Source organism: Arvicola amphibius, chromosome 2 (genome assembly GCF_903992535.2).
Source record: "Arvicola amphibius chromosome 2, mArvAmp1.2, whole genome shotgun sequence".
Classification (NCBI taxonomy): Eukaryota; Metazoa; Chordata; class Mammalia; order Rodentia; family Cricetidae; genus Arvicola; species Arvicola amphibius.
In genome coordinates this window covers 37,095,032-37,122,354 of record NC_052048.2, presented here as the reverse complement: position 1 = coordinate 37,122,354, position 27,323 = coordinate 37,095,032, and the positions used below count along the sequence as shown (strand labels likewise).

Below are 27,323 nucleotides of genomic sequence, written 5' to 3'. Positions count from 1 at the left end.
CGTAGAAGAGCAAACAGCACTGTGTTCTGGTGGAAACCTTGTGATTTTCCTGTTTTAAGGTGGAATCTGGTTTTAGGCATTCATACTAGCCATTTTTTTTCCTTTTATTTATCTTTTAAAAAAGAAAACAAACTATCCTTTTTATTATATAGTACCTGTAGTGGGAGAGAGCTGCTTGTTGGTTCCCAAGTAAAATTACATATAACAAAACAGTTATCAGCAAGAATTACAGTTACAATCTTTTACCATGAACAAAGGAAAACTATATTCATTCTTCAACTCCATCAAAGACTCCAGAAGGATATACTATTACCTAAGAGTAACAGGAAGTACAATATGAGCAACTTTCAAAATTCTGGAATTGACAGAGACATATCACTTTCTGGGCAATCACCCAAATTTCTTCTGTACCTTTGGAATATCCATCTTTACCCTACTGACACATAGTATCCAACAAACTTTTCCATGAAGCAGGAAATTTCAAAGACAGTTCCACTTATATTGGCAGTTTGTCATTCTCTTTTGTCTGTGTTCAGCAGAATGTCTAGTAGACTCTTTCATGAAGCAGGAACCCCAAAAGATTGTCTTACCCTTCAGTCATTTCTCTGCAGTTCCCATATGTCCAGTTCATTAAGCAGCTCCAAGCAAGAGCAGTTTTTTTCCCCCAAATGGCTACCACTCTATAAGGGGCCTCTTGATGCCCATCTTCCCTCTTGAAGTAATTGGTGCTGCTGGGAGTGGACATGTCTCATTGTCATGAAAAGTCCTAAGATATTAAAAACATTTTAAATCCCATAATTCTGTAGTCTTTGAAAGGTTTGAAGAATACTTAACTAACTGATATATATCTCGATATATCTAGAAAACCTAACATGATTAATTATAGATGAATTATCTATTTAACCTATATTTTAAATTATGCATTACATTTTGAAATGAACTGTACAAACACAATACCTTAATCAAGAGCAAAAATATACATATAACAAAATTGATGTAAAACTTCTATCAGTAAACCAAGACCCATACCCATGCAAAGTATCCATCTCTATAGGCATATACCCCTTTAAATGTAAAAGAAACATTTACAACATATATGGAAATATGGCATAGTTTCTGTCCAAACACTTCTTCTGCTATTTACTGGGTGAAGTAATTATTTGAGGTTGTTCACAGTGACCTCTCAGGGAGGAGGGGTCATGTTCTATTAAACCATATTAGCCTGGAATGAATCCACAGGTTCTCATCCTCTGTGGAAACAAAAGAATAACCTTTTTTTCCAAAGCAACATATCAACAGACACAAATTTTGAAGTCAAGGCACCTTTATAATATACATGATGGTTTAGTTTAGCATACAATGAAATGTTTCTCTGTACTTAGCTCCTTCACAGTCAAAAAATTCAAAGACAAAATAATATACATAATCCAGACTCTCTGTTTATATTCCATCTTTATGTGGCTTATTTATTTTTACTGTTATTTTAATATTTATTTTGTTATCTTTACTCCTTTAATCTAAAACTGTCTGTATTCGGTCCATTTAAAGACTTTTAATTTTAAACCATTTATTTCTTTTTATAACTCTCTATACTTTTTTTCCTTTCTCTCTCAAGCCTTACATACATTTATCCAAAACTGGGACTCATTTAGAGGTCTTTTATGTCTGAAACTGTCCTTATTGTCTTATTTCTAATTCTTTACTGTCTTGAAGAGCTTTTAATATAGTAAGCAGCTTAGTTGCAGCTGCTCTGGATGCTGGATCCACCTCTTTCCACTTTCAAAATGGTAGAGATACATTACTGCCAGCTCTGGTGCTGTCAGGTCAGAGCCATGCTCAGTACCTTAACTCTGAGAATGAGCATGTAACACATAAACCCATTTTATCTGAGTAATAGCTAAGTTTGCCATGCAGAGCAGTGCTTGCTTGAAAATATTTCTGCATGGTGGGAGAAATCCACTATACTCTCCTGCTTGTGCATGTCTAGCAGTCCTGATCCAACCACCTGCCCAGGTGGAGGGGTGCTGAGCTGGACTCAGCTACTTTCCTCCTGACCTCAAGTGAGCACACAAACACCTGGGCCCACAAATGCTCCTTAGCTGGAGTTTGAGCTGGCAGCATGGTCCAGGAAGCTGACTTTTTAAACTTTTTTTCTGCTACCAGTGAATCATGAAACCTCCTTAAGGGAGTTGCAACATGCCACCAGCTGAAGAAAACACGAGGCTAAGCTTTGTTTTTCTGTGTCCAGAGTTCCTTTTCAAGCTTTTTTTAGGTTGTACATGGATTTAGTCTACCACATTGGTGTGCAAATGTAACGGGGGAGAGCTTGCTTTGGTTCCAAGCCTTCTGTATTAAACCACTGCTTTTCCCATTAGCTTTTTATTGATAACACTTACACATTAATTTAACCCATTTCTATTAATCTGTGTATCACCATGTGACAGTGGCTTACCAGCAAGTTTTGGCATGTCTAACTCTGGCAGTGGCTCCATAGCTTCTCACTGACTCTGCTCTTCTTTCTCCCAGCATACAGCATAGATTTCCCCACCTAGTTCTGTTCTTCCCTACCATAGGCTCAAAGAAGATCTTTATTCATTAACCAATAAAAGCAACATATAGACAAAAGAACTCCCACACCATATACCAATCCAAGTTCCCACTCCCTCCCCTCCTCCTATTTCTTCCACCTCACCCCCAACCAATCCTCAAGAGAGGGCTTAAGGCACATGTCTTTGGGGAAGGTCCAAGGGCACTCCCTACTATATCTAGGCTGAGCAAGGTATCCATCCAAAAAAGAACAGTTTTCCAAAAGTCAGTACAGGTAGTAGGGACAAATCCTGGTGCCACTGTCAGTGGCCCTTCAGTCTGCCCCAGCCATGCAACTGTCGCCAACAATCAGAGGGACTAGTTTGATCTTGTGTGCTTGTTCCTTCCAAGTCCAGCTGAAGTTTGTAAGCTCCCATTAGCTCACGTAGACTGTTTAATAGGTGTACCCATCATGATGTTGACTTCTTTGCTCATATTCTCATTCCCCCCACTCTTTAACTGGACTTTGGAAACTCAGTGCAATGCTCCAATGCAGGTCTTTGCCTCTGTTTCCATCAGTTGTTGCATGAAAGTTCTATGGCAATATTTAAGATATTCATCAATCTACAGGGCAATTTAAGATACTCTATTGCTTAGGGTCATAGTTGGGGTCATCCTTGTGGATTCCTGGGAATTTCTCTAGAGCCAGGTTTCTTGTTAAACCTATAATGGCTCCCTCAATCAAGATATCTTCTTTCCTTGATCTCATCTCCTCTGTCCTTCCTTATTCTCAACTATCCAATTTCCTCAAATTGGCCAGACCTTTAGAGGCTGAAGCAAGATATTTTGTCACTGATAAAATATGAAAATTTTTGCCTTCCCACTGATCTGCTTTGCCTTGGAACATTGCTTTTATTCTCTCTCTCTCTCTCTCTCTCTCTCTCTCTCTCTCTCTCTCTCTCTCTCTTTCATTCTTTCACTTTTTTATTGCTCATAATGATCAAGTTTTTCATGTCAAAGAACCAGGATTATAGCTAGCTTTTTCTTCTCAAGATTAGAATAGCATGTGGCCCCAGTGTTTTTACTGATTGGCTCCATGGTGCTTCCTGAAGTGGGAATTGAAGTTTAATGACACCTGAAATAGTGTCAATATTTCAGACTGACTGCTTAGGTTACCTAACAATCCACATCAGTATGCAGCCTACTTATAATGAGACTCTCTTCTTGAGCTTTTGAACATCTGCATGTTTTGATTTTTGTTTGTTTAACTGATTCTGGTAATATCATATGATACTAACCTCATGCAATGAGTTGAACCATAACCTCCTTCTCTTGAAACATTCTATGTAGGCTTTATATCTTCCTTCAGGATTTTTGGAATTCATTAATAAAACCATTTGAGCCTATACCTTTCTTTTATGATGTTATTTCTAAAACAGAAAATTGCTGTTTGTAATTTATATGGACTCACAAAGATGATCTGGGATTATTCAGATAACTAATTTTTCTTTCAACTTTTATAATTTGTGTATCTGAAGAAAATATTCTATTTTCTTGATGTTTTCTTGATGAGTTTAAAAACATAAAAGTTCATCACACTCATGGATAGGATGTACATGTTATTTATAGTTTATCCCTTTATAGTCTGAGATATCTCTCCTTGTCATTCTAGCTCCAAGATTTGTCAATTTGTATTGGTCATTTGGAATAATGATATTTGGACTCTATTTCTCTGTTGTTTCTCTATTTCAAATCTATTGATTTTGCTTTAATTTTTATCATATGTCTGACTTCTTGGTGTTTACCCATTCTCTCTTGGGAGTAAGTTTGCCTACATCAATTCTTTTTTTGTTTTCCAGTATAAATATGTTTCCTATCTAACTACCATTTCATCTATTATCCATTAGTGTAATGTACTATAGTTTTATTTTAAGTCTTCTCAAGTATATAATTTCTTGGACACTTTCTATTTTACCCAGAGATAACTTCACAAGTTTTTGTTGAATTTTTAATATTGGATTTTTCTATGACTTTTGCTATTAATGTCCACATTTTAAAGATATGAGAATATACTTTGTATAATTTCTGGGGGCTTTTATTTCCTTTTTCCTTGAGGCCAAGATATGGTTTGTCTTAATGAACCTTCTAGTTGCACTTGAAAGGAATGTCTACTCCTGTTGTATGTATGATTTTAGGAATTTCAGCCAGGTTAAATATCGTAATTGCAGTGTTGTAGGGCATCTGTACATTGAAGAGTGACACAGGTGTTTTCGGGAGGGCTGAAGTTGGGAAAACTGCTTAGCATAATATTAATACTAACTGAGCATAACGTTTCAGTGGAATCTTAATTTGGGATCTGAGTTTCTGTGTTTGTGGAAGCCTATGTACATCCATGTTCTAAGTGTAAGAAAATCCACTTTGACGTTCCATGGTGCATAACAGAAAGAGTAAGGTGTTTTACTCATTCCTACTTATGTGTTTCTACACCTGGGATGATTTTCATATTTTTTTCTACAAATATCTTCTTTTCTCTTTTCTCACATGTCTGAAAGTGCATCTTGTAAAATACTATTTTCAGGAGTGATGACTAAGCAAGAGTTGGAATAAGATGAAATCCATCATTTATTCAGTAAACTGTCCCTGGCTCTATTTCTCCTCCAGACATACATTAAAATCAACTGGGAACAGTTTTCCAGTGGGTCAACAATATGTGATCAACAAAGTTTTATTTGTGACAGCCAGTGATCTTGTGGTTCCTATGTCTTCTTCATTGTATTTCTCTGGAGCTGATCTTTAAAAGTTTAGAGCATGTGTTGCCAGAGAAAAGAACCATTTGTGAATTCAAAGTTAAGAAAACTATCAGGGATAAATATGGGAAAGTTGTTGCTTCAGTGTCTGTAACGTTAACATAATACATAACATGCATTGTAAAGAATTCCACCCAAACATTTTATCTGCCCCCCTTTACCTACTTCTCAGCATTAATGCCACTAGCTTTCCTGGGAAGTATTAGTTTTGAAGGCATTACAAAGACTGAGGCTCGGCTGTTTACTGCATGGTTTGCGAGAATAGTTCAAGAACAACCTTGATGACTTATGGACTTTCCTGAACAACAGCATCACTAGGAAGTGCTACAGACTCAGTATCAATCCCTTCCCCCATTATCTCCTGTTCTTTGTTACCTCCGTTGGGACTTTATTGACACTTTGCTTTTCTTTTCTTGAACGGTGGGCTCTGCATTGCCCAGTCCGTGAGAATCCCCCAAGAGCGCAAAGACAGAACCACTTGACTTGATAGAATTATCAAACAGCTCTTGGACACCCCCAACTCCAGGGCCGTCGTGATTTTTGCCAACGATGAGGATATAAAGTAAGGATGACTGGTCAACCTCGTTCCTATGGCATGTTACAAGCTTTAGGAGGCAGAAGGATGAGGATGCTGGCAAAGGAGAGGAGAAATAAAGTCAGACCAGAGGTGATAATTATAAGGTGGTAAATTCTTTCCTGCTTGCTGTCTCCACAGTTTGTCAGTTGTAGAAGCAGTAGCACATTGCTCTCCTGTATTGAATTAATGGTAGAAGGTAAAAAGTATTTGAACTTTGAAAGTAGTATTTTGAAAACCAGATCTAAGTATTGCAGGCTTTTATTCCAAGAGTGGTGTTTGTTAGTGTAAAAGACAAAGGACTTATAGTTCTGCCTTCGATGCTCAGGAAGTGAAACTCAGGACACCAACTCTTAGATGTCCACATTCTCCAGCCCTCTAGTATTTATTCTTCTTTATTGATTTCCTGCATTCCAACTTGTCATTTTAACTTCCTTTTTCAGTGAGTTTCCTTCACTTTGCAGCCACAACATACCCTGTTGAAAACTCTTCCAGAATGCAAGTACCCCGTGATTCCTTTTCTGAAAGCAGTAACCCAGTCCAGAATTTAATTTTGTCTTTTAGAAATAAATAGTAACTTGTGCTTGATTAAAAAGGCTAAACTTTTCTAGTAGTGTCCAGCAACATGTTCTTGTACCCTGTATGCTAGCTAACAAGTTCTCCCTTGTGGGCAGCAAGCTCCTGGCTTGCCAGTCTCTGATGTGCCATTCTAGAAATATTCTGTATCATGCTCCTGATCCATTTTAAGTACCCTGTAGGTGTACTGTATGTGTCTCCTCTTTACCTAAGCTTACCTTAACATTTCATTACAGAGGACCTTGTTTATCAGTACTTATGGATCTCTGCAGTTTTTAATCTACACACATAATTTTATTTTACATATATACTATAGTTTATCTAGCTTCTCCCTCATGTATTGACAATTACATTTCTCATCACAGAATTACACAGCTAAAAAATATTCTAGTTACAGACTTCCTGTACTGGAATGTGTGCTGAATTATAAATATAAAATATATACTTATAATACATATGTATGATATATAAATATATCAGACTAATATATCATATTCACAGTGCACATAGAATTTTATGTGTAATCTTTTGAAATTTAATCACAGATTCATTATTTTGCATGCTCTAAGTGTGTTTAGATTGTAATATTTTCTAAGGTAGATTCTAAAAAGATCTGCCCTTTCCTTAAAAAGGCCATCAATACAATCATCTGGAAATGTGCTATTTTATGCTTCCCTGGTGTGGAAAATTTATGTGTTGAATCTTTCCCTTATATCTTAAAATTCTTTGTCAATGAATTTGAAAGTATGTTATTTTTACTGGGTAAAACTGAATGGTTCAGCCCATGATAATTTCTTCCATGGCATCTCCCAAGGTCATTTTCAGCATCCTTTCTTTCTTCTTCCTGCTCCATGTGTCCCAAAAAAATAGCCCAGAATCTCTCCAGCATCCCTCTATGAAAGCTGTGACCACCAGTGAGGTCACATGACCATTACATGGGAAAAGGAACCTGAGAATTACTCTCTGTCCTTGAAAAGGTTTCTTCCCCTAGTTCCCCTTTCCTTTGCATCTAAGTTCTCCCAGCAATGAAATGAAAGTCTTCTGAAGCTGTCCTTTGAGAGGGCTTCCTAGTCTAAATTCCCTCTAAACACTCCATGATGTACACACTGCTGGCCACAAGGCTGTTACTCTTCCTTCCTTCCTTGATCTTTCCATTGTTTCTGGTATGTTTCAAGGAAGAATTCTCCAGCCAGAGTATGTCTGAAAAATTCTTCTCACAACATGTTAATATTTTAACATATGCCAGTGGCATTGTGTGTTGCTGTTGTTCCTGACTGGTTCATACTAGTTGGCATTTTCCATTGTCTCTAGTCTTCCTTAGATGATTGTTGAATGGCATTTTTATCTTTCCTACCAGTCTTGATAATAAGGGAATAGGTGGTGCTAAATAAATATTAAATGAATGATTGAAATTCTGAATCTGAAGCTCTGTGCTTAATGGTATATGAAAGCCATTTACCCCTGGACTTTATGGTTGGTATTTTTGTTCATTTCCTTGTTCTCCCTCCAACCCCCACTTTTCCTCCCCATCTTCAGAGTTTTACTCCATAACCTACATTGGCCTCTTACTCATAATTCTCTTGCCTCATTTTCTGATTGCTGGGACTGTAGGTATAGGGCTGAAATAAGATAAAGTCTTTATTCAAGTCTAACCATTTTAGACCTCACATATACCACATATGCAGTTGTTTGATCCAGTTCTACCAGCATGTCTTTTGCTCATGGCATTGTCTTGCTGAATTCAGTCTTTGTCTTTATCTCAAGTTATCTTTCATGTTTGCCATTCACTGGGAAATGTTTTGGATGACCATGAAATGCATTGTTTCTCTCCTGTTTGTGTCACTTTTGGGTTGTCTTATTCAACTTTGTGTTTTAGTTACTTGTGAGGTTGTGTTTTCCATATATTGGTCTTTGTGCTCCAACTGCCCCCCATGCTATTAACATCCCTGTCAAACATTGTAATAGTCTTTTATTGTCTGCTTCGTGCATTTACTAATGTGTGAGACCTTAGTAATGTATATCTATGTTGAGTTTTTACAATGGTAGTTTTGTGGTTAACATGACAACACTTTTGTTCTGTAGTGTGTGGCTTTTGTTTTGGACAGAAACTGTACATAATCCCCTGATAAATTATTTTATAATGCAGCTACTTTCTTTATTGAATATTATTCTGTATTGCAATTTATGTGTTAGCATCTTGGTTTCTGAGCAGAACGATAAAATCTGCTGCATATGCTTCTTCTAGAATGTGATATTAAAGGCAGAACCATCTGAAGATTACAGAATCCCTATAATGTTGAAACTTTTTCAAAACTGTACACTGGAGATGGAAAATTTTGACATTTCCTGCAACATTAACTTCAAACACTTTGAGACCAGGAATAAGATGGCATTAATATCTCAGTTTTGAAGGAAGCTAAATGCTGAATCAGTCATGGGTATTGATAATTTGGATTTTAAGGAAAAACAAAATCTGTCTTCAAAATATAATTCTGCAGTTATAAAAGTAACAAGTGTGCATTGTAAATCCCCTAGGAAATAAGAGTTTCTTTCTCTTTTTTAATAAAAAGAATGCTATAAATTTTATTCTGCCCAACCCTGCAGAAAAGTTAGATGTCAAAGCAAATGATTACAAGTAATTATTAAAATTATATTTTATAAAACCTATAGCCTCTGTCTTCAGGCCGTTTAGTATTTGCAAGTGACTTGCACGTGCTCTCTGACTTTCTCCTGCAGCACGATACTTGCCCAAACTCTGCATGAGCTTTGGTGACTCACATTAGAATTTAGTCATCATCGGAACTTCGAATACCTTTCTCATCACTGTCAGAAGTCATCACCTCTACAAATGTTTTAGTAACAAATTATTATCTCCTCTCTGTGACCTAATATGATTCTGTATTTGAATTATATGTGTATGTTCTTATACACATACAAATACATGAATACACATAACTTTATGTTGGCCAGTTTTGTCATATAGGAATTGGAAAATCACAGTTTTAAAAACTGTTTTTTTCATGTTTTTAACTATAGCCTTTGATATTCAAACTAAGTGCATTTTATTGACAGCCCCAGTACTTTCTTTTAGGAAAAATATATGTACACATATGTAATTATTTTTTTGTTATTTATTGTGTGTGCATATGCATATGTACAGTCATGAGATCAAAGGACAACCTCTTTGGGAGTCAGTTGTCTTCCTATACTTTGTGGGCATCAAGAGTTGAATTCAGGTCCTCAGGTTTAGTGCCAAGTACCTTTGTTCTTTGAGCCATCTCACCAGTCCTATGTATTTAATTACAAACCATGACAAAACACTCTAATGCAAAATGTCTGCTTCCTGTCCTATCCTCCATAATCTCTGGCTCTGTTCTCTTGGGCAGCTATTCCAACTCTTCAAACACTTCTGGTTTCATCTGCATAATGGACAGACAGGCAAGTTTAAAATTGCTGATTTCCTGAACTGTCTACTCATTTACATCTGAGATGTTTTAAATTATATAAATCACATTGAAGGTCCCAACATCCTCATACCACATTTCTAGTGAATTAAAATTAGTGTTTACATTATTATGAGCATTCAAATGACACTCTATAGAATTAAGCACTTAATTTTTTCTTTTGGTGCTATGACATATTTGTGCTTGTTTTCCCTAAAGAAAGTATATAATGTGTTAGCTAGTTGTTTTTATTTAGTTAGTTTTAGTATTTTCCTGTTATTGCTGTCATTACAGTTGCATCTCTTTTCCTCCAGGTTCATAAATCAATATTCTCAGTCTTGGATGTTTTTGGACACACTCTCCTGAGAACTCCATCATTCATTCCCAATCTGGAGCCAGCCACTATGTTGCTAACAATTCGCCGCCGTTTTCTCTCACCTTCCCTGACCTTACCTTCTTCTTCCCAAAATATTTTTTCTGCTTTTTTCCTTCACATTGTTGGATCATATTCTTGAATAACTTATTTTAAAGAATAATCTATAGGAATATATATTTCAGGGCTGGAGAGATGTCTCAGTGTTTAAGAGCTGTTGTTGCTCTTGCAGAGGCCCTGGTGTACACATCACACAGCTCACAACTGCCTGTAACTGCAGCTCCAGGAGATCTGACACATTCTTCTGGCCTCTGAGGGCATCTGCAAGCATGTAGTACACTTAAACTCATTAAAGTATACACATAGTAAAAATGAATATATAATTTCTATTAAAAACTGCTTTCTGAACTGGACTGAGCTCCCAAGGTCCTGATGAGGAGCAGAAAGAGAGAGAACATGAGAAAGAAAGCCAGGAACGTGAGGGGTGCATTCACTCATGGAGACGGTGTGGAACAGAACTAATGGGAGATCACCAACTCCAGTTGGAATGGGACTGATGGATCATGCAACCAAACCCATCTCTCTGAATGTGGCCAACAGTGGGGGCTAACTGAGAAGCAAAGAACAATGGCGCTGGGCTCTGATTCTTCTGCATGGACGGGTTCTGTGGGAGCCTTCTCAGCTTGGTCGATCACCTTCCTGGACCTGGGGGGAGTTGGGAGGACCTTGGTCTTAGCATAGAGTGGGGAAACCTGATGGCTCCTTGGCCTTGAGAGGGAGGGAGGGGTGGTATGGGTGGAGGGGAGGGGAGGGAAGGGGAGAAGGAGGGGAGGGAAGGGGGAGAAGGAGGGGAGGGAAGGGGAAGAGGAGGGGAGGAGATGGAAATTTTTAAATATAAAAAAATAAACCATAAAAAAAACTGCTTTCTGTATTTGATGCCCAAAACTTTTATTCTGACTCCACAATTAATAGTTGGTATGTTGACATTATGTCTCAACAATTTTAAAACAATATTTTCCCAGAAATGATTTAGTAAATAGTGTTGATTACTTATGAGTTGGGAAATTATTGATTTGTATGGCATACTACAGTCTAACTTTACAGTGGAAAAAAGAGCAAGTACGACTGAGCACATATGAAAATTCTTTTTGCACTGGGATTCATTGTGTGTTAAGTATCATAAATCTGAATCAAAACATTTTCTCAGACTTTTTGTTATTGTATTATCATTCTCATATTTTGTTCCCCCTTTTCTCTTAAGAAATTCATCTATTTTTTCTGAGTTTCTCTCAGTTTTATGAGATATTTTCATTATTTACAATGTTAGTACTTTTGTGACGTTTCATTTCTCTATTTTTATAACATTTTAGATTTTTAATTTACAAATTCAGCCTCTCAATTTATCAATTGATTTATCAATTGCTTGGTAAATAATTAATAAATTACAAAATTATTTCTTGAAATGTCTTATTGGGCAATAGTAAAGCCACTGTTTGAAATAATCTTATTTTTTCTATACGTTTGTTTAGGAAATATTCACTGTATGCAGTCTTATACTTATATTTAAATTCCTTTTTTCATGGTTTATTTTTTATATTTAAAAATTTCCATCTCCTCCCTTCTCCTCCCTCTCCCTCCCCTCCCTTCCACCCATACCCACCTCCCTCCCTCTCCAGGCCAAGGAGCCATCAGGGTTCCCTACTCTGTGTTAAGACCAAGGTCCTCCCAACTCCCCCCAGGTCCAGGAAGGTGATCAACCAAGCTGAGAAGGCTCCCGACAACAGTTACCCTGATACCTAAACCACACAAAGACTCAACCAAGAAAGAGAATTACAGGCCAATCTCACTCATAAACATTGACACAAAAATTCTCAATAAAATACTGGCAAACAGAATCCAAGAACACATTAGAAAAATTATCCACTACAATCAAGTAGGCTTCATCCCAGAGATACAGGGCTGGTTCAACATATGAAAATCTGTCAATGTAATCCATCATATAAATAAACTGAAGGAAAAAAAAAACATATGATCATCTCATTAGATGCTGACAAAGCATTTGACAAAATTCAGCACCCCTTTATGATAAAGGTCTTGGAGAGATTAGGATACAAGGGTCATTCCTAAGTATAATAAAGGCTATTTACAGCAAGCCGACAGCTAACATCAAATTAAATGGAGAGAAACTCAAGGCCATCCCACTAAATTCAGGAACACGACAAGGCTGTCCACTCTCTCCTTATCTCTTCAATATAGTGCTTGAAGTTCTAGCAATAGCAATAAGACAACATAAGGGAATCAAGGGGATTCGATTTGGAAAAGAAGAAGTTAAACTTTCGTTATTTACAGATGATATGATAGTGTACATAAGTGACCCAAAAAAACTCCACCAAAGAACTCCTACAGCTGATAAACTCCTTCAGTACCATGGCAGGACACAAGATCAACTCCAAAAAATCAGTTGCCTCTTATACACAAAGGACAAAGAAGCAGAGAGGGAAATCAGAGAAGCATCACCTTTTACGATAGCTACAAATAGCGTAAAATATCTTGAGGTAACTCTAACCAAGGAAGTGAAAGATCTATTTGACAAGAACTTTAAGTCTTTGAAGAAAGAAATTGAAGAGGATACCAGAAAATGGAAGGATCTCCCTTGCTTTGGATTGGGAGGATCAACATAGTAAAAATGGCAATTCTACCAAAAGCAATCTATAGATTCAATGCAATCCCCATCAAGGTCCCATCAAAATTCTTCACAGTTATTTTTAAATTCTTATTTTATAACATTTAATCTTATTCTTCACTTATTGTCTTGAAGTAGCTGCTACTTTTAATTATTTTATTTTCAATATACATTTTCTTATCTATGTCTTAGTTTTGCCCATATCTTGCTGTTGCTTATCTTTATACACCTTAACTAAGTGTTATTTTGTACTTTCTCCTGTATTATCTCTCCCCTAATCCATGCTGGCTGGTGTCCTTTCCATGTTACTTTATGTCTTTTCACTGGGGTATTCTGTACCTTTGGGGTAGGCACTAGCTTACTGTAGACATAGGTCTATCAATCAATCCAAGTCACAATAGGTATATAATTGGCTGTTGTATTAAGGGCTTCCTTAATGTCTTTTTGAAAGTGGCAGATTAAAAAAAAAAAACAGAATATTTTTTCTTTTGCCCTTTGTCTTTTAAGTAAATTTCATTTTCTTTTTGTTTTTTGACAAAGGTTTTCTCTGTGTAACAGTCCTAGCTGTCCTGGAACTATCTCTTGTAGACCAAACTAGCATCAAAATGACAAAGATCCACCTGTCTCTGCCTCCCAAGTACTTGGATTAAAGGCATGTACCGCCACTGCCTGGCTATGTTATTCACTTTAAATAGCCTCACCTCTCAGTACATAATACATGGGTATACTCATTCTCTCCCATTCCTTCCTTGCTACACACAGTAATTTCTCCTTGGCCTTTTGTTTCTTGGATAATCACACTATGATGGAACAATTTCTTATTATTTTATTAGAAAATTCCCAGTTCATTTTTTTGGTCCAGGAGAAAGAAAATGTGATCAGAGTTTTCACTGTCTCTTGTGTTGTCTTTAAAGACATTCTTATTGATTTATTGCTGAACCTATGTGATACCTGAAAATTGAAAATCCAGAGTGATGATATATTTCTCTCTCTCTCTCTCTCTCTCTCTCTCTCTCTCTCTCTCTCTCTCTCTCTCTCTCTCTCTCTCTCTCTCTTCTCTCTCTCTCTCGTTGTTCTTTCTCTTTCTCTGTGTGTGTTATATGTGGCTATAGTTTTATGTGTATGTATGCACGTGTATTTATGTATATTGATATATGTGTACATGTGCACGTGTCTCTCATTTTCACCTCTTTTCCAAATTTCAGTATGAAACCTTTCTAATATCACTTTTTCCTTTTCTTATTTTTTCTCTTGCTGCCTTTGATATTTGCAAACTTTTCTCATCTAAACATGGAAAATGAACTTTCATGTTGAAAGTAGAATTCTGTTTATTTTAAAAATGACTGCAGTTCTATGATTTATATAGACATAGTACTTTCTGGAAATGATATTTACCACTATCTCCCCTCTCCACCTGAAGCCCAATGTCACAAAATGAAGTAAAACAATTTATTTGGCCATTATGAGAAAGGCATTTATCATCTTTTTCTAAGTTGGGCTTTCACAATTTCTAATAGTGTGAATATGTATCTTTAGTTTATTATATGTTTATCTCTTCTTTTACCTTTGACTTCTAACATATTTCATTTGTCTTATTCAAAGGGCTTTGACAAATTTATGAATTTCTTTACATATGCTATATACAAATCCTCGTCATAGTCCTTTGCTATTGCTTGCTTATGTTCTGAGACTAGAGATCTTCTTTTGTCTGTACTTAAGCTTAAAGATGTTCATGTTCAGGTTTTACACCTATATGCTCTCTTGTGTTTCCTTCCATAGGCAGATCCTTGCAGCAGCCAAAAGAGCTGACCAAGTGGGCCATTTTCTCTGGGTGGGGTCAGACAGCTGGGGATCCAAAATCAACCCACTGCATCAGCATGAAGATATTGCAGAAGGAGCCATCACCATCCAGCCTAAGAGAGCAACAGTGGAAGGTATGTCCTTTGTCAGCAGTGGAGTGCATAAAGAGAGGGGTTACATGCTGCTAGGTGACCCAAACTGAGGTCTTTTGGTATTTTCATGTTTGTGCAGGATTTATAACGTGTGTTTTCCAGAGAGGAGTGATGGGGTGCAAATGAAGCTGTACACCTGGTCTGTTCCCTTTGCTGACAACCCTCTTTTATAGAGATTATATTATTTCATGGTAATGTTGCAATTAGCATAGATTCTTTTCTCACTCTGAAGAGCTTTCTGAGAAGAGATCATCACCATTACTAAGAACTGAAACAATAACACATCCAAGTGTGTGTGCAACAACACTGCATTTTTAGTGAGAATATTTTCCCTTTGTAATTTATCCTTTGCTTTTTAGCACGACAATCATGAGGACAGTTCTGTTACCTCTTGTGATCCCTCCAGAGGCTGTGAGCATACGAATGTAACATTATGCAGACACCAGTGTTGCCTGCTCGGCTCACTATTCCCTTGCTTTCCAATATTGCTGACACCTCCCTTTTCTATTTTATCTTCTTTGATATTAAAAATTTCATTTTGGGGGCATTAGTAGGAAAAGATATTAATTGTTGTTCCCACACTCCAATTGAATATATTGGTTACAATTAATTCTTTCTTTAATGTGCAAAGAAAGGGTCTGTCTAAATGGAAACACTATCTGAAGAAAAATGAACTCTTCTGCTGATAGCCTGCTTTTTGTTTCCTTTTTGGTGAATCATGTCTTCAAAGATTTCCTCAAGTATTATTTGCACATCACAAAGAACCCCATCCTCTTACTCAACAAAACCAAATATTTGCACTTCTTTATATTTTCTCTCTGTTCCAATAAAATTAATTATTCTCTCCAGAAGACTACAGGGTCTGGGTAGATTTTCTGAAACAAATCAGATTGCTCTTTTATCTGTCACAATCCCATGAGTCACTTCTGTGTTTTTCTTTGGGAAATTTTGAATTAATTTATCCCTCTAATACATACCCAGGGCTGAATACATTTCTAACAAAACAGGTCACTGAATTTACAGATGGGCTGCTGTTATAGGAGGTCGTTAGTTAGTTCCTGGCTGCTCAGCCCCAAATAATCACACAGAAATCTTATTATTTGCAATGCTGTTTGGCCAATATCTTAAGCATATTTCTGGCTAACCCATATCTTAAATTAACCCATCTCAATTAATCTGTGTACCACTACAAGGCTGTCACTTACTGGGTAAAGTTCCAGCTTCTGTATCCAGCGTGGTTACATGGCTTCTCCCTAACTGTGCTCTCCTTTCCTTCTCCCAGAATTCAGTTTAGTTTCCTTGCCTAGCTAAGTTCTGCCCTGCTATAGGTCCAATGCAGTCCTTTATTAACAAATAGTATTCATAGAATACAGAGGGATAATCCCACATCACCTCCCCTTTTCTGGTTAAATAAAAAGAAAGGTTCTTAACTTTAACATAGTAAATTACATATAACAAAACTAGTATTAAACAAGAATTACAGTTATAATATTTATATCTACTTTATTCCTGTACATTTAGAAAATCTTTTATCAGAGCTTTAACATAGAAAAATTATATATCTCTTTTAACTTTTACCATATAGAAGGAAAATTATAATTATAACTATCTATTCTTCAACTACATCAAAGACTCCAGAAGGATATACTATAACCTAAGTAAGCAGGAAGTACACTGTAAGCAACTTCTAAATCTCTAGAAATGACAGAGATATGTTGATTCCTGGATAGTCACCCAAAGTTCTTCTGTACCATTGGGGCATCCATATTCAGCCTTCAAGCCCATAGTATCCAGCAGACTTTTACACAGAGCAGGAAATTTCAAAGACAGTTCTGCCTATATTGGCAGTTTGTCAGTCACTTTCTTCTGTATCCTGCAGAATGTGTCTTGCAGACTCTTTGGTGAAGCAGGAACCCTGAAGAACGATCTCACCTTTAGGCAAGTTTAGCAGTCATTTCTCTGTGGATCCTGCATGTCCAGTTCATACAGCATAGCATCAAGCAGTCCAGACAAGAGCAGTTTCTTGCCCAAATGGCTCTTTTCCATATGAATTTGTCTTTATCACATATCTGTAATTATCTTTTGACCAGGAGCACTTTTTTTAATGTTAAGTGGGCATGGCTACGACCAACTCCACAGTCCTGCCTGCTTGTTTTACACAGTCCAACATGGTGGATACATGTTTGCTGCTTCTGAGAGCCATGCACATTGCTCCATTTTCAGGCACACAGAGGGTCTATGTTGCCATTAAGCAAGTTGTAGCACTCTGTTCACAAAAGCCACTTAAATGCTCCATAGCTGGACCTCATCAGAGTTTGTACTGAAAGCACGGCCCAGGAAGCAGCCATTTAAAAAATGGTGTGACTTTTTTTTCTACCACTGAATTAGGAAGATGTCTCTTCCTACAGCCACCAGAACTTTACCTGGTAAGCCACAGCCTCATGGCATACACAGATTAATGAAGATGGGGTAAGATAAGATATGAGTTAGTCAGAAATACACTTAAGATAATGGCCAAATAGTATAGCAAATAATATGGTTTCTGTGTGACTATTTTGTTTGGCCGGGAAAATGAACAAGCAGCCTCATACAATAGGCTGCAATAATAACGAATGTGATTTTTAATTGTCTCTCCTTTTTTTTTTACACAAAATGTGTGCATTTGTTCTATGTTGCAAGTCAAATAAACAGAAGATGGGGAGTCTCATATCCTTTTTCAAAGCCTCTAGACTTGGGTGAAGTAGTAGAAAGAAGCTAATGTGAGCATACTATGAACACAGCTTCGTGCCCTGGGGAAGCAGGAGAAACAGGTCGAGTAGACATTATCCTATAGTTATGGTAAAGAGCTTGAGGGGATTTCTTACATGAAATTGTACAGTAAGTGATGCCTGAGAGCCAACTGGGTGGACAGTGAGGAGTAAGAAATGTGGGTTGAAGAGTAAAGGGGAAGACGTAGCAAAACAGTTGCCTAATGAATACTGAAGCAATTCTATACTTGCACCTTCTTGAACTCATCATATGCTGCCAGCATTTTCCTGTTTACAAGACATTAGGAGGACTATCTGCTCCCTCAGAGTCTAGTCATAATCACACTGTTTGGTTGACTAACTTCTATAGACCCTTAGGTATTTCCTTGAATGTTAATTTGGCATGGAAACTCGCTATACTCATTGCTTCTCCTTTTCTGTAAGAAATACCTGAAGTAACATAGGAAGTGGGTTTGTTCCATTTTATGGGTTTGGAGGTTTTAGTCAGGGCTTGGTTATTCCTTTTCTTCAAGGTTTGGGATGAGAACACTATGGTGGAAGGATTTGGCAAAAACCAAAGCCAAACGAACAAAAGCACTTGCTGGTAGGCAAATGAAATATAGGGGTTCCTGGTGTCCTAAAGTTTTCTTGTGTGCACACTTACAGTGACCTTCAAGCCTCCCAGTAGGCATTACTTATTAAAGGTTCTTTTGTTTATTTTTGTCACTTTCAAGAGTATCACCCCTGAGGACCAAAGATTTACTATCTAGGCCTTTAGGGGTTTGGTTGTTTAAATGGAAATGCTTCCCCTGGAGCTCATATAAATACTTGTCCCCAGTTGGTGGAAATGTTTAGGAAGTATGACCTTGTGGGAAACTGTTTGTCATTAGAAGTATGTTTTGAGGTTTCAAAACCCCAGGCCTTTACCATTTGGCTCTCTGTCTTCTACCTGTGAATCATGATGTAAGCTCTCAGCTACTGCTCCAGCACCATACCTGCCTGCCTGCTGTCATGTTTCCCATCATGGTGGTCATGGACTCACCCTCTGACTGTAAGCCTCACCTAAACTCTTTTTTCTAAAGGTTTCCTTGGTCATATGGTGCCTCAGGATGGCAATAGGAAGGAGGCTAAGATGGGGGAACACTGAAGACACAAATGACAGCACTGTCTTTGGTTATTATTACACCTGATGAAGTCAGAGTTGTTTTGCTGTGGTGGTTGGTCTTGACTGTCAACTTGCATAGATTTCAAATCACAGTGGTAACACACCTCTGTATATGTCTGTGAGGGATTTTTATAGGTTTGTTTAAAGGGTGCTGACTATGGGTAGCTCCATCTACCCTATAGCTGGGGTCCCAACATGTATTTAAAAATAAGGAAAGAAGGAAGCTGAGAAACAGCAAACATCTTTCCTTGCTTCCTAACTCTGGATATGTTGTAACCATGGTTCTCCTAACATGCCTTCCCTGCTATGATGAAATTCAGACCTTCATATAGTGAGGAAACTTACCTGTACACCATCTCTAGAACCTTTCAAGTTTACTTGTCCCTGACTAATAGTATCTAATAGGTACCTTTGGACCTCTAGTGTGTAGCTCTTTCCCTGGGAATTGTGAGGATTTAATAAAATTTTAAATTATTATCTGTCTTTGTGGATGAGGAATCGCAGGCTACATAAGGGGCTGGCATAAAGTATGGCTGAAAGGAAAGTTGGGGTTACTTCATAAAATGTCCTGTCTACAAAAGAGATTGTGTTAGATGTTAAAATTGAGAGTGGCATCAGAGAATGAAGTCAGTGGTGAACAGGGTGGGCTAGAACACTCACAATGTGACTTTGTGGAACAGTGAATGGGGTGTGGGCTCTGGGGTGAGGAGATGTAAGAGATTCCAGAGCCTTAGTTGGGTTCTCTCTTACTAAACACTAGACGTCACATAGATATGATGTCTATATTTCATGGCTACAAACCATATGGGCATTATATTTTAAAAAATTACTAATTATTAATAGGGTTCTTTAACTACTGGAAAGAAAATTTTATTTTGTATATATGGAGGGATATAAAAATTTATTATGTCAGACCAAAAGCCTTATGAACTTCTTAAAACCAAAAGGAAAATATCAACTAAAACCTTATAGGGGCTGGGGAGATTGCTCAATGGATAAAACACTTGTCACACAGGTGTGACAACCAGAGTTTAGAACCCCATAAAGGGTAGATACGTATGGCCATATCTTGTAATCTCAGAATTTGGGAGGTTCTAGGGCAAGGTGCTGAAGATTCATTGAGAAGTCCTGATTCAATAATTAAAAAAAGAGTGTCTTCAGGACTCCACACATACTACTTGTGCATGTATACCCAACCCCAGCTTGTAAGCATGCACACCGCCCACAGATACACATGCAAAAAAAAAAGATGCCTCAAGACAATATAACAAAGAAAACATTACTAGATATGACATTCCAACATGAAGGAACAGTTGTAGTTTCTAAAAATCCCCATGCCTTCCTCCAAAGAAATGTGAAGATTTTCACTGTGCCTTGAGGAAAGCACCACAGCTTCTATCTATGGATACTTTCATTGTGCATTCTCACACAAAAAGAGCTAAACTGCTTCGTCTTCACAGCAGATGGAACAATAAATTGAGGATATGTGTTCAAAATGCTATTCCTAAGAAAGTGTGTAGTGGGGGGTGAATTCAGCTCCACTGCTGAACTTGACTACAGTAATGAAGGATCTAAATGCAAAAGACAAGTGGAACACATTTTAAAAAGACAAATAAGGATTTCACTTTCTAGCCTCTTATACGTGTTTGTTTGGTCCCTGATACCAGCCCCATTCTTGGTAAATTCTCCATACCAGATTATATTGTGCAAGAATATCTTGAAAGCATTCATATATACCCCAGTATATTTGACTAAGGTATATGTGAAGTTGCAAAGAAGTGAATTAATCACCCACATGTTTACCTTTTTATTTAAATAACATTTTTTTCATAATTTACATACCAACTAGTTTCCCTTCCTCCTCTCCTCTGGTTCCTTCCTTTTCCATCTACCCTATCCCCATCCACTCCTCCTCTATCTCCATTCACGAACTACATGTTTATACCTTTTAGAATCATATTTTCAATGCGTTTTCCCAACATCTGAGCCTTTGGCTGCTGCTGCTGCTGCTGCTGCTGATGATGATGATGATGATGATGATGTGTGTGTGTGTGTGTGTGTGTGTGTGTGCGCACGCGTGCACACACTCAACGCATATATATAGGGCATGGAACTCTGTGAATGTCTTCTCCTTAAATCTCTTCTTTACCTTATTTTTTGAAAGAGGGCTCTTGCTAAAGCTGGAGTTTTTAGTTTCAGCTGTGCTGATTAGCCAGAGAACTCCAGGAAGTGTTGAGATCAGAGGCACATGCCTCTGTCACTTTTGACTTTCACTGGGGTGTTGGAGGTCTAACCTCAGGTCCTTGTGCTTGTATGGAGGTTCTTTACCCACCTCATGGAACCATCTCCCAAGCCATGCATAATGTATCCATCAACATCCAAACCTCTTTTGGATCAACATGCCTGCCTCTATAATATCAGCTTCTGAGCCCCACTTGTCCTTCTGTATTTATTCTCCATTTACAGAGAAGGAGGCCTTGGTGGTTTTTAGCTAAGGATACCATTTATCTTCTTTTCAATTTAATGGTGACAGAATCTGAGCCACAGAAGGATCAGCTATGGATGGGCAGCCTGCCCAGCATTTCTGACATATTTTAGTAGTATTTGGCAGTAGTCCTCTAGCTCTTGAGAAAAGTTATTTCTATAATTTTCAGTTTCTATGTGTTTTCAGAAGAGCCCAGGCATGCGTTCATTTTGCTTATATGTATGTGGCTCTATTAACTAAAATGTGCAGCTATTCTCTCCTGCCCCAATAAATCTTCCAAGGGAAGTATGTTCACACAACCTTCAGCTCTTTACCTCCAAAATGCAAAATTGCCCTGTTGCTTGGAAGCAGGCTGGTCTGGGAATCCTCATATAATAGACAAAATAGGTCCCAAATCAGTGTCCATTTTGCTTCTAATATAGACAATAGCCCTGACAAGTGAGTGTTAGTCTCATTTCAAATTGACTTCTAATAGCCCCTACAAGTGGTGATACTATTTCCAATAAAATTTACACCTGAGATAGGTGAAATAACAGACAATAAACAAACAAGCAAATAGTTAAATACCCAAGGAATCCACCCACTCTCTGGGCTCAACATACAAATATCTGCCTTTGGGGAAAAAGGATCTCATGATTTTTAATCAGGATTAAATGGACTTTCACTGGAGTATAGTTAAACTACCAGGAGTTTCCACACTTGAAGAAAACTGACTCTCCTTCTCCCGATAGCTATCAGTTGCCAACAAGTGCTTGACTGCTGGTGGGTCTATCCTATCCTTGTTAGGGTTTGGTCTGCCCTGAGATCTCATGCATGCTCATAACCACTACGAGTACATATGTCCAACTGCTATTTTGTATGCAGCAGACACTCTTTTCCTTTGTAATCACCCACCATCTCTGGCTCTTCCACTCTTTTGTTCCCTATTCTGTAATGATCTCTGATATTTTTAAGCAATGTGTTTGGTTATTGACCTATAACCTCATTTAATAGGAGAACAATGAAATTCTGCAAATTCATTGACATGGCCACTGTTTTTTATTAAAATCTTCGGTAAACATTGATGTTACAAATGCAAAATGTATATAAATGAGGAACATAAATATTGAGATATAGAATGCAACAAACCAGATGCAGTCACACATCTAATATGATGATCGTACATGACAGAGAAGACTACAAATAAGAAAATATTTTAAATACAAATGAGAAAATATTTTAGCAGGAAAACTACTCCAATGTCACTCCTTAAAGATGAATATACTTAGCCCAGACTCTCTAGAGAAAGAGGACAAAGGGAATGAATACACATCATAATGATCTATTAGTTCATATTAAATGATAATTTTGGATTGGTTCAGCAATGATTGTGTATACACTAGTGAGGCTGAGAATCCCGGAGGCTGAATACCTTAGTAGTTTCAGCTTTATGCAGAAAGCCCACAAGATTCCTGGAGAGTCTCTAGTTTCCATTTTGTATTTGAAAGCCTAAGAAACTGAATTCTGATAGCAGTTAAGGGTGGCAATAACCTCAGGAACAACAGAAAAGGGTAGATACATTTCAGTGAGGGACAAAGGTAGACTGAACAGAACAAAATCAACAAGTCTCCCTTGGACATCCTCTTATCTGGGCTGCAGAGAGGTGTTATCTGCTGCAAGGGAGGGTATTCAACCTCAGTTCATCCTTCCAGGAAAGGCTCCTACAGGCCCATCCAGCTGCTCTCTCTCAGCTGATTCCAGATCCAGTCAAACTGACAAGAAAGATTAATATCACAAACTATCATGTAAGTCGAGGAATATGCTGCTTTACATGGAAAATTACACAGGTGTGCACAAGAATCAGCAACACTATTCTCTATAACATCAGGCTGATTTTACATCTGGAGTCATATCAGTGTGTACAGATGTTGCAAAAGCCTGAGAGCCTAAGAGAACTATGCAATTACTTTAATTTACTAGCAGACATTTTATTTACTCATTGTTTGAAATGCACATATTACAAATTATTATAGTATTAATATATATGGGAAAGAGAGAGAATATTGTCTACTGTAGATAGACAGGAGTACTTTATCTCAACAAAATAAGGAAAAGGAAAAAAATCACAGGGATAGTGAAGTTCTAAGAACATAGGTAATAAATTAAATGGAAAAAATGAGAATACTCATCTTGGTTTCATTCAAATAGAGTTTTAGTAAAAAAGTGACAAAATATAAGTTTAAAATTAAGAGATTGGGTGGAAGACCATGAAGTTGAAATTTTAAAACTGATTCTAATTCTAGTGCTGAGGAGGTTGAGGCAGAAGGACAGCTTATTTGAATTCAGACTGAGTTACATAATAAAACACAGTCTTAATACAAAACAGTAACAGTAACAAAAACTGAAGGTAAAAAGAAGAACTATTCAAACTTAATAAGGGTGTTCTAGAAGCAAAAATATCCCTATATATTGAAATTCTTCAGTTTCATAGTCACCCATCAATTCTCCAGCTCAAGATATCGGTCATGTGATCTCTAGTGGATAAAGCAATGGATTTTTAAGTAAATATTCCATCCGTTCTTCATGCATTCTCTTCAATGTATTTTGAAATATTTGCTCCCATCTCTTTGCCTCAACTCCTCATCCATCCGCTGCTTCTCCCTCCTCTCCCAACTTTATGTCCTCTTTTTAAAAAGTAAGTTTAACAATCCATTGAATCTACTTGGTTCAGACCATATAGTCATGGATGTGGGCCATCCTCTGCGGTATGAGAGACCGATCACGACCCAAACCTTTAGAGAAAACTGACTGCCTCCCCGCAGAGTCAACTGTCATCATTTACTATTAGGCCTAGGAACCATTTCCCACTTCTTTCTCAAATGTTGACTGGTTTGGTTCTATGCAGGCAAAACAGCTGCTGTGATGTCATGAGTTCAGTGTTCTTGATATATCCAGAAGACACTGCTTCACTCTGGTCCTCCCTGACCTCTTGGATCTTACGGTCTTTCTACTTCTCTTCTGTGATGGTCCCTGAACCTTGGGGAGAGTGTGATACATGTCCCTTTTGTAGTTGAGCATCTCTGACACTTATGCTCTGTGCTTTGGTTGTTGTGAGTGCCTTCCCATCTATGGCACTTGAGAAACTTCTCTGTTGAGGTCTGGAAGTTTTACTAACCAAAGCATAGAGAGTTAAGAACACAGTTGGAAACTATGTCCAATTAGCTAAACAGCAGTAGCATCATTTTGGAGAGTATTGGCTAGTTCATTGCCTGAAATAAAAAAAAAAAAAAAAAGAAACAAAATACAAAGATTGAAAGTATAGAATATAACCCTTACTTTTATAGCATTGGGTCTATCCAAGAGGTGAAAAACTTCCCTGTAAGCCATCAAGATGTTTGGGAATGCAGACCAGCAAGTAGATTGCTTTCCTCTATCACAATGAACGAGACATGGTAGCTCATACCTGAAATCCCCGAACATGAGAAATAGATATAGTAGACTCAACAATTTAAGGACATCCTTGGCGACACAAAGATTTCAAAGCAAGCTTGAGCTACATGAGACCCCACCTCACATTTAAATAATAAATAAATAAGGATTATTCTTTTGAGACAAGACTGAACAAAAAGATGTGAATATTAAAGTCTATCAAAACCAAATGCAAACATAAAAGTAGAGGATATGTGAGAATTTAAAGAAGCATAAAGTTCTCCAAGTGGATAGCAGGGAGAAAAGCCATTTGTAAACTTTGGGAGGTTAAAAGGCTTTCTTTAATGGTCTTTAACACAAATTGATTGTTTTTAATCTCTCCTCATTTAGAAAAGGGAGGAAAAAATCTTTATAAATTAAGAAATGGGTGTTGTTCAAGCTCACTGTGTTAACGATATTAGGTGTGTTATGTAGGTTAATTGGAATGTTGAAGTTAAAGTCACCCTTCCTGTGATTCTAAACTCACTGTTCAGGAGTTTCCAAAGTCTGACTTTACTGTGCTATTTGTTGCTTAGTAGAGAACATGATTTTGCCTTGAGTTTATGCCTTAATTTCCCTTTCTCAAGTTCTGGGACTACAGGCAAACACTATTGTAACCCTGGCTCCCCTGTGAACTTCTATATCAGAGTCAGTATTTTCTGAGATATATGACTCAGCTTAAACGGATTAGCTCGTCTGTAATACAGCAAAAAAGGCCAAGGATTGACTAGCTACTTAAATGAATGTAGTTAGTGACACTTGCCTGAAGCTACTACCTCATTTTATTTAAAAGCCAGGAGATTCATTTACTTATCATGGCTAAAACAAGCACTGACGCCATCCACACTAGATTCAATGTGGTATAGAGATGAACTTTGACCAAACACCCGATGCTTCAATTTTTAAATAATATTTTATCATGTGTGTATGTGAGTGTGAATGTGTGTGTATGTGTGTGTGAGAGAGAGAGACAGAGACAGAGACAGAGAGACTGTGACATGCATGTGTTAGAGATCAGATGTGGTGACCAGAGGACACTGAGTAGATCATTCTTTCCTTTGAATATGTAGGATCTGAGGAAAAAACTCAAGTATCAGACCATATGTTTTGTTTCCTGTTGGCTTTTTTTTACTACTGATTTCTTAAAACCAGAGTTGTAATTTGAATAGACGTGGCTGTGTACATCTTAAATATGATAGCCTATAAATTTTAATATCTGTATATATTAAGGAAGCTGCTGCATAAATTGAGATAATATAGTTGCTTCACACCACATGAAAACCTTTACTCTTTCCCCTAGCACCAATCCTACCATCTTCAAGATCATGCTGCCTCCCTCACTGAACTTTCATACTATTATTTTTTATTTTGTTTTCTTTCATGAGACAAGGTTATACTATGTATCTCAGACTAGCCCTAGAATGCACTATATATACATTGCAGGCTGACCTTAAATTCAATGTTAACCTCCTATTTACCCTTTATGTGCTGAGATCACAAGCATATATCAGTGATCCATGCTATGTGGAATCATGTCTTTATCTTATGCTAACTGAATATTGCCTTTTGCTAATGCCATAGAATCATGTTGTATGCAATCATGTATATCTTTGAAAAAAAGAGTTTTATTTTACTCAGCATCATATTTAGGAACTGAATTCTCATTCTTGTGTACTGAGGTGATTTATTCCATTGAGCAACACTCTACAATACATCTATCCCTTGATAAATCATTTGTCAGCTTGTGAATAGTGTGCAAATAAGCCTCCTAATACATCTCATTTCAAGCCAAAAGATATTATCAATGCATACATATCTCTGTTATTTTTTTATTACTCTTGTGCAGGGCAGGGGAGGTTCTACTGGGTTAAATCACAATCTCCTACATTTTCCAGTAAATGTCCCATTTGACAAACTGCAAACAAATGCTTTTTTCCATCTTCTTGATAGAGGCCTGTCTGTGAGCTTTTAGTACAAACACAAAGGAAAATGGTAGGAAAAGATGGAAGGCAATCAGAATTCCATATTATGAATGACGGTAGAGCTAAAGAAGACAGACAAGGGAAAAACCAAAAAAAAAAAAAAAAAAAATCATGATCAGGATAAAATGTAGGAGTCCAGGGTTGGCATGCTGGTTCAACAGTTAAGAGCTCTTATTTCTCTTGAAAATAAGCCAGGTTTAGTTCCTAGCACTCCTATGGGGTCTCACAATAATCTGTAACTCCAGTTCAACCATGTCCAATACCCTTTTCCAGCTCCATCGACATCAGGCTGACACATAGTACGTACAAATATGTATGCAAAAACTCAGGTAGATAAAAATTTTAAAATGCTCATAGAATTCTTATAATGGTAATACTAATAACCTTTATATCTAGATGAGGTCTCCTTATAATTCTATCTATATACTCGAGAGTATCCTGTCTGTTATATACTCATAACAATATACATCCACTAAAAAGCTCAGTTTATGAGCCTGGCAGCTTTTAAAATCATCCTGTGACCAATCCTCCCAAATAATTAATCACATAATTTTCCTCCTTAA

At 37.3% G+C, this 27,323-nt stretch overlaps 1 protein-coding gene across 1 annotated transcript in view; it reads left to right on the top strand.

Moving 5' to 3' along the window:
• Grm7 (glutamate metabotropic receptor 7) overlaps positions 1 to 27,323 on the top strand; it is an 846,624-nt gene that overhangs the window by 453,747 nt on the left and 365,554 nt on the right. Inside the window, 2 exon segments of the mRNA XM_038319039.1 lie at positions 5,752 to 5,895; positions 14,762 to 14,916. Coding sequence (XP_038174967.1) covers positions 5,752 to 5,895; positions 14,762 to 14,916 — 299 coding nt within the window.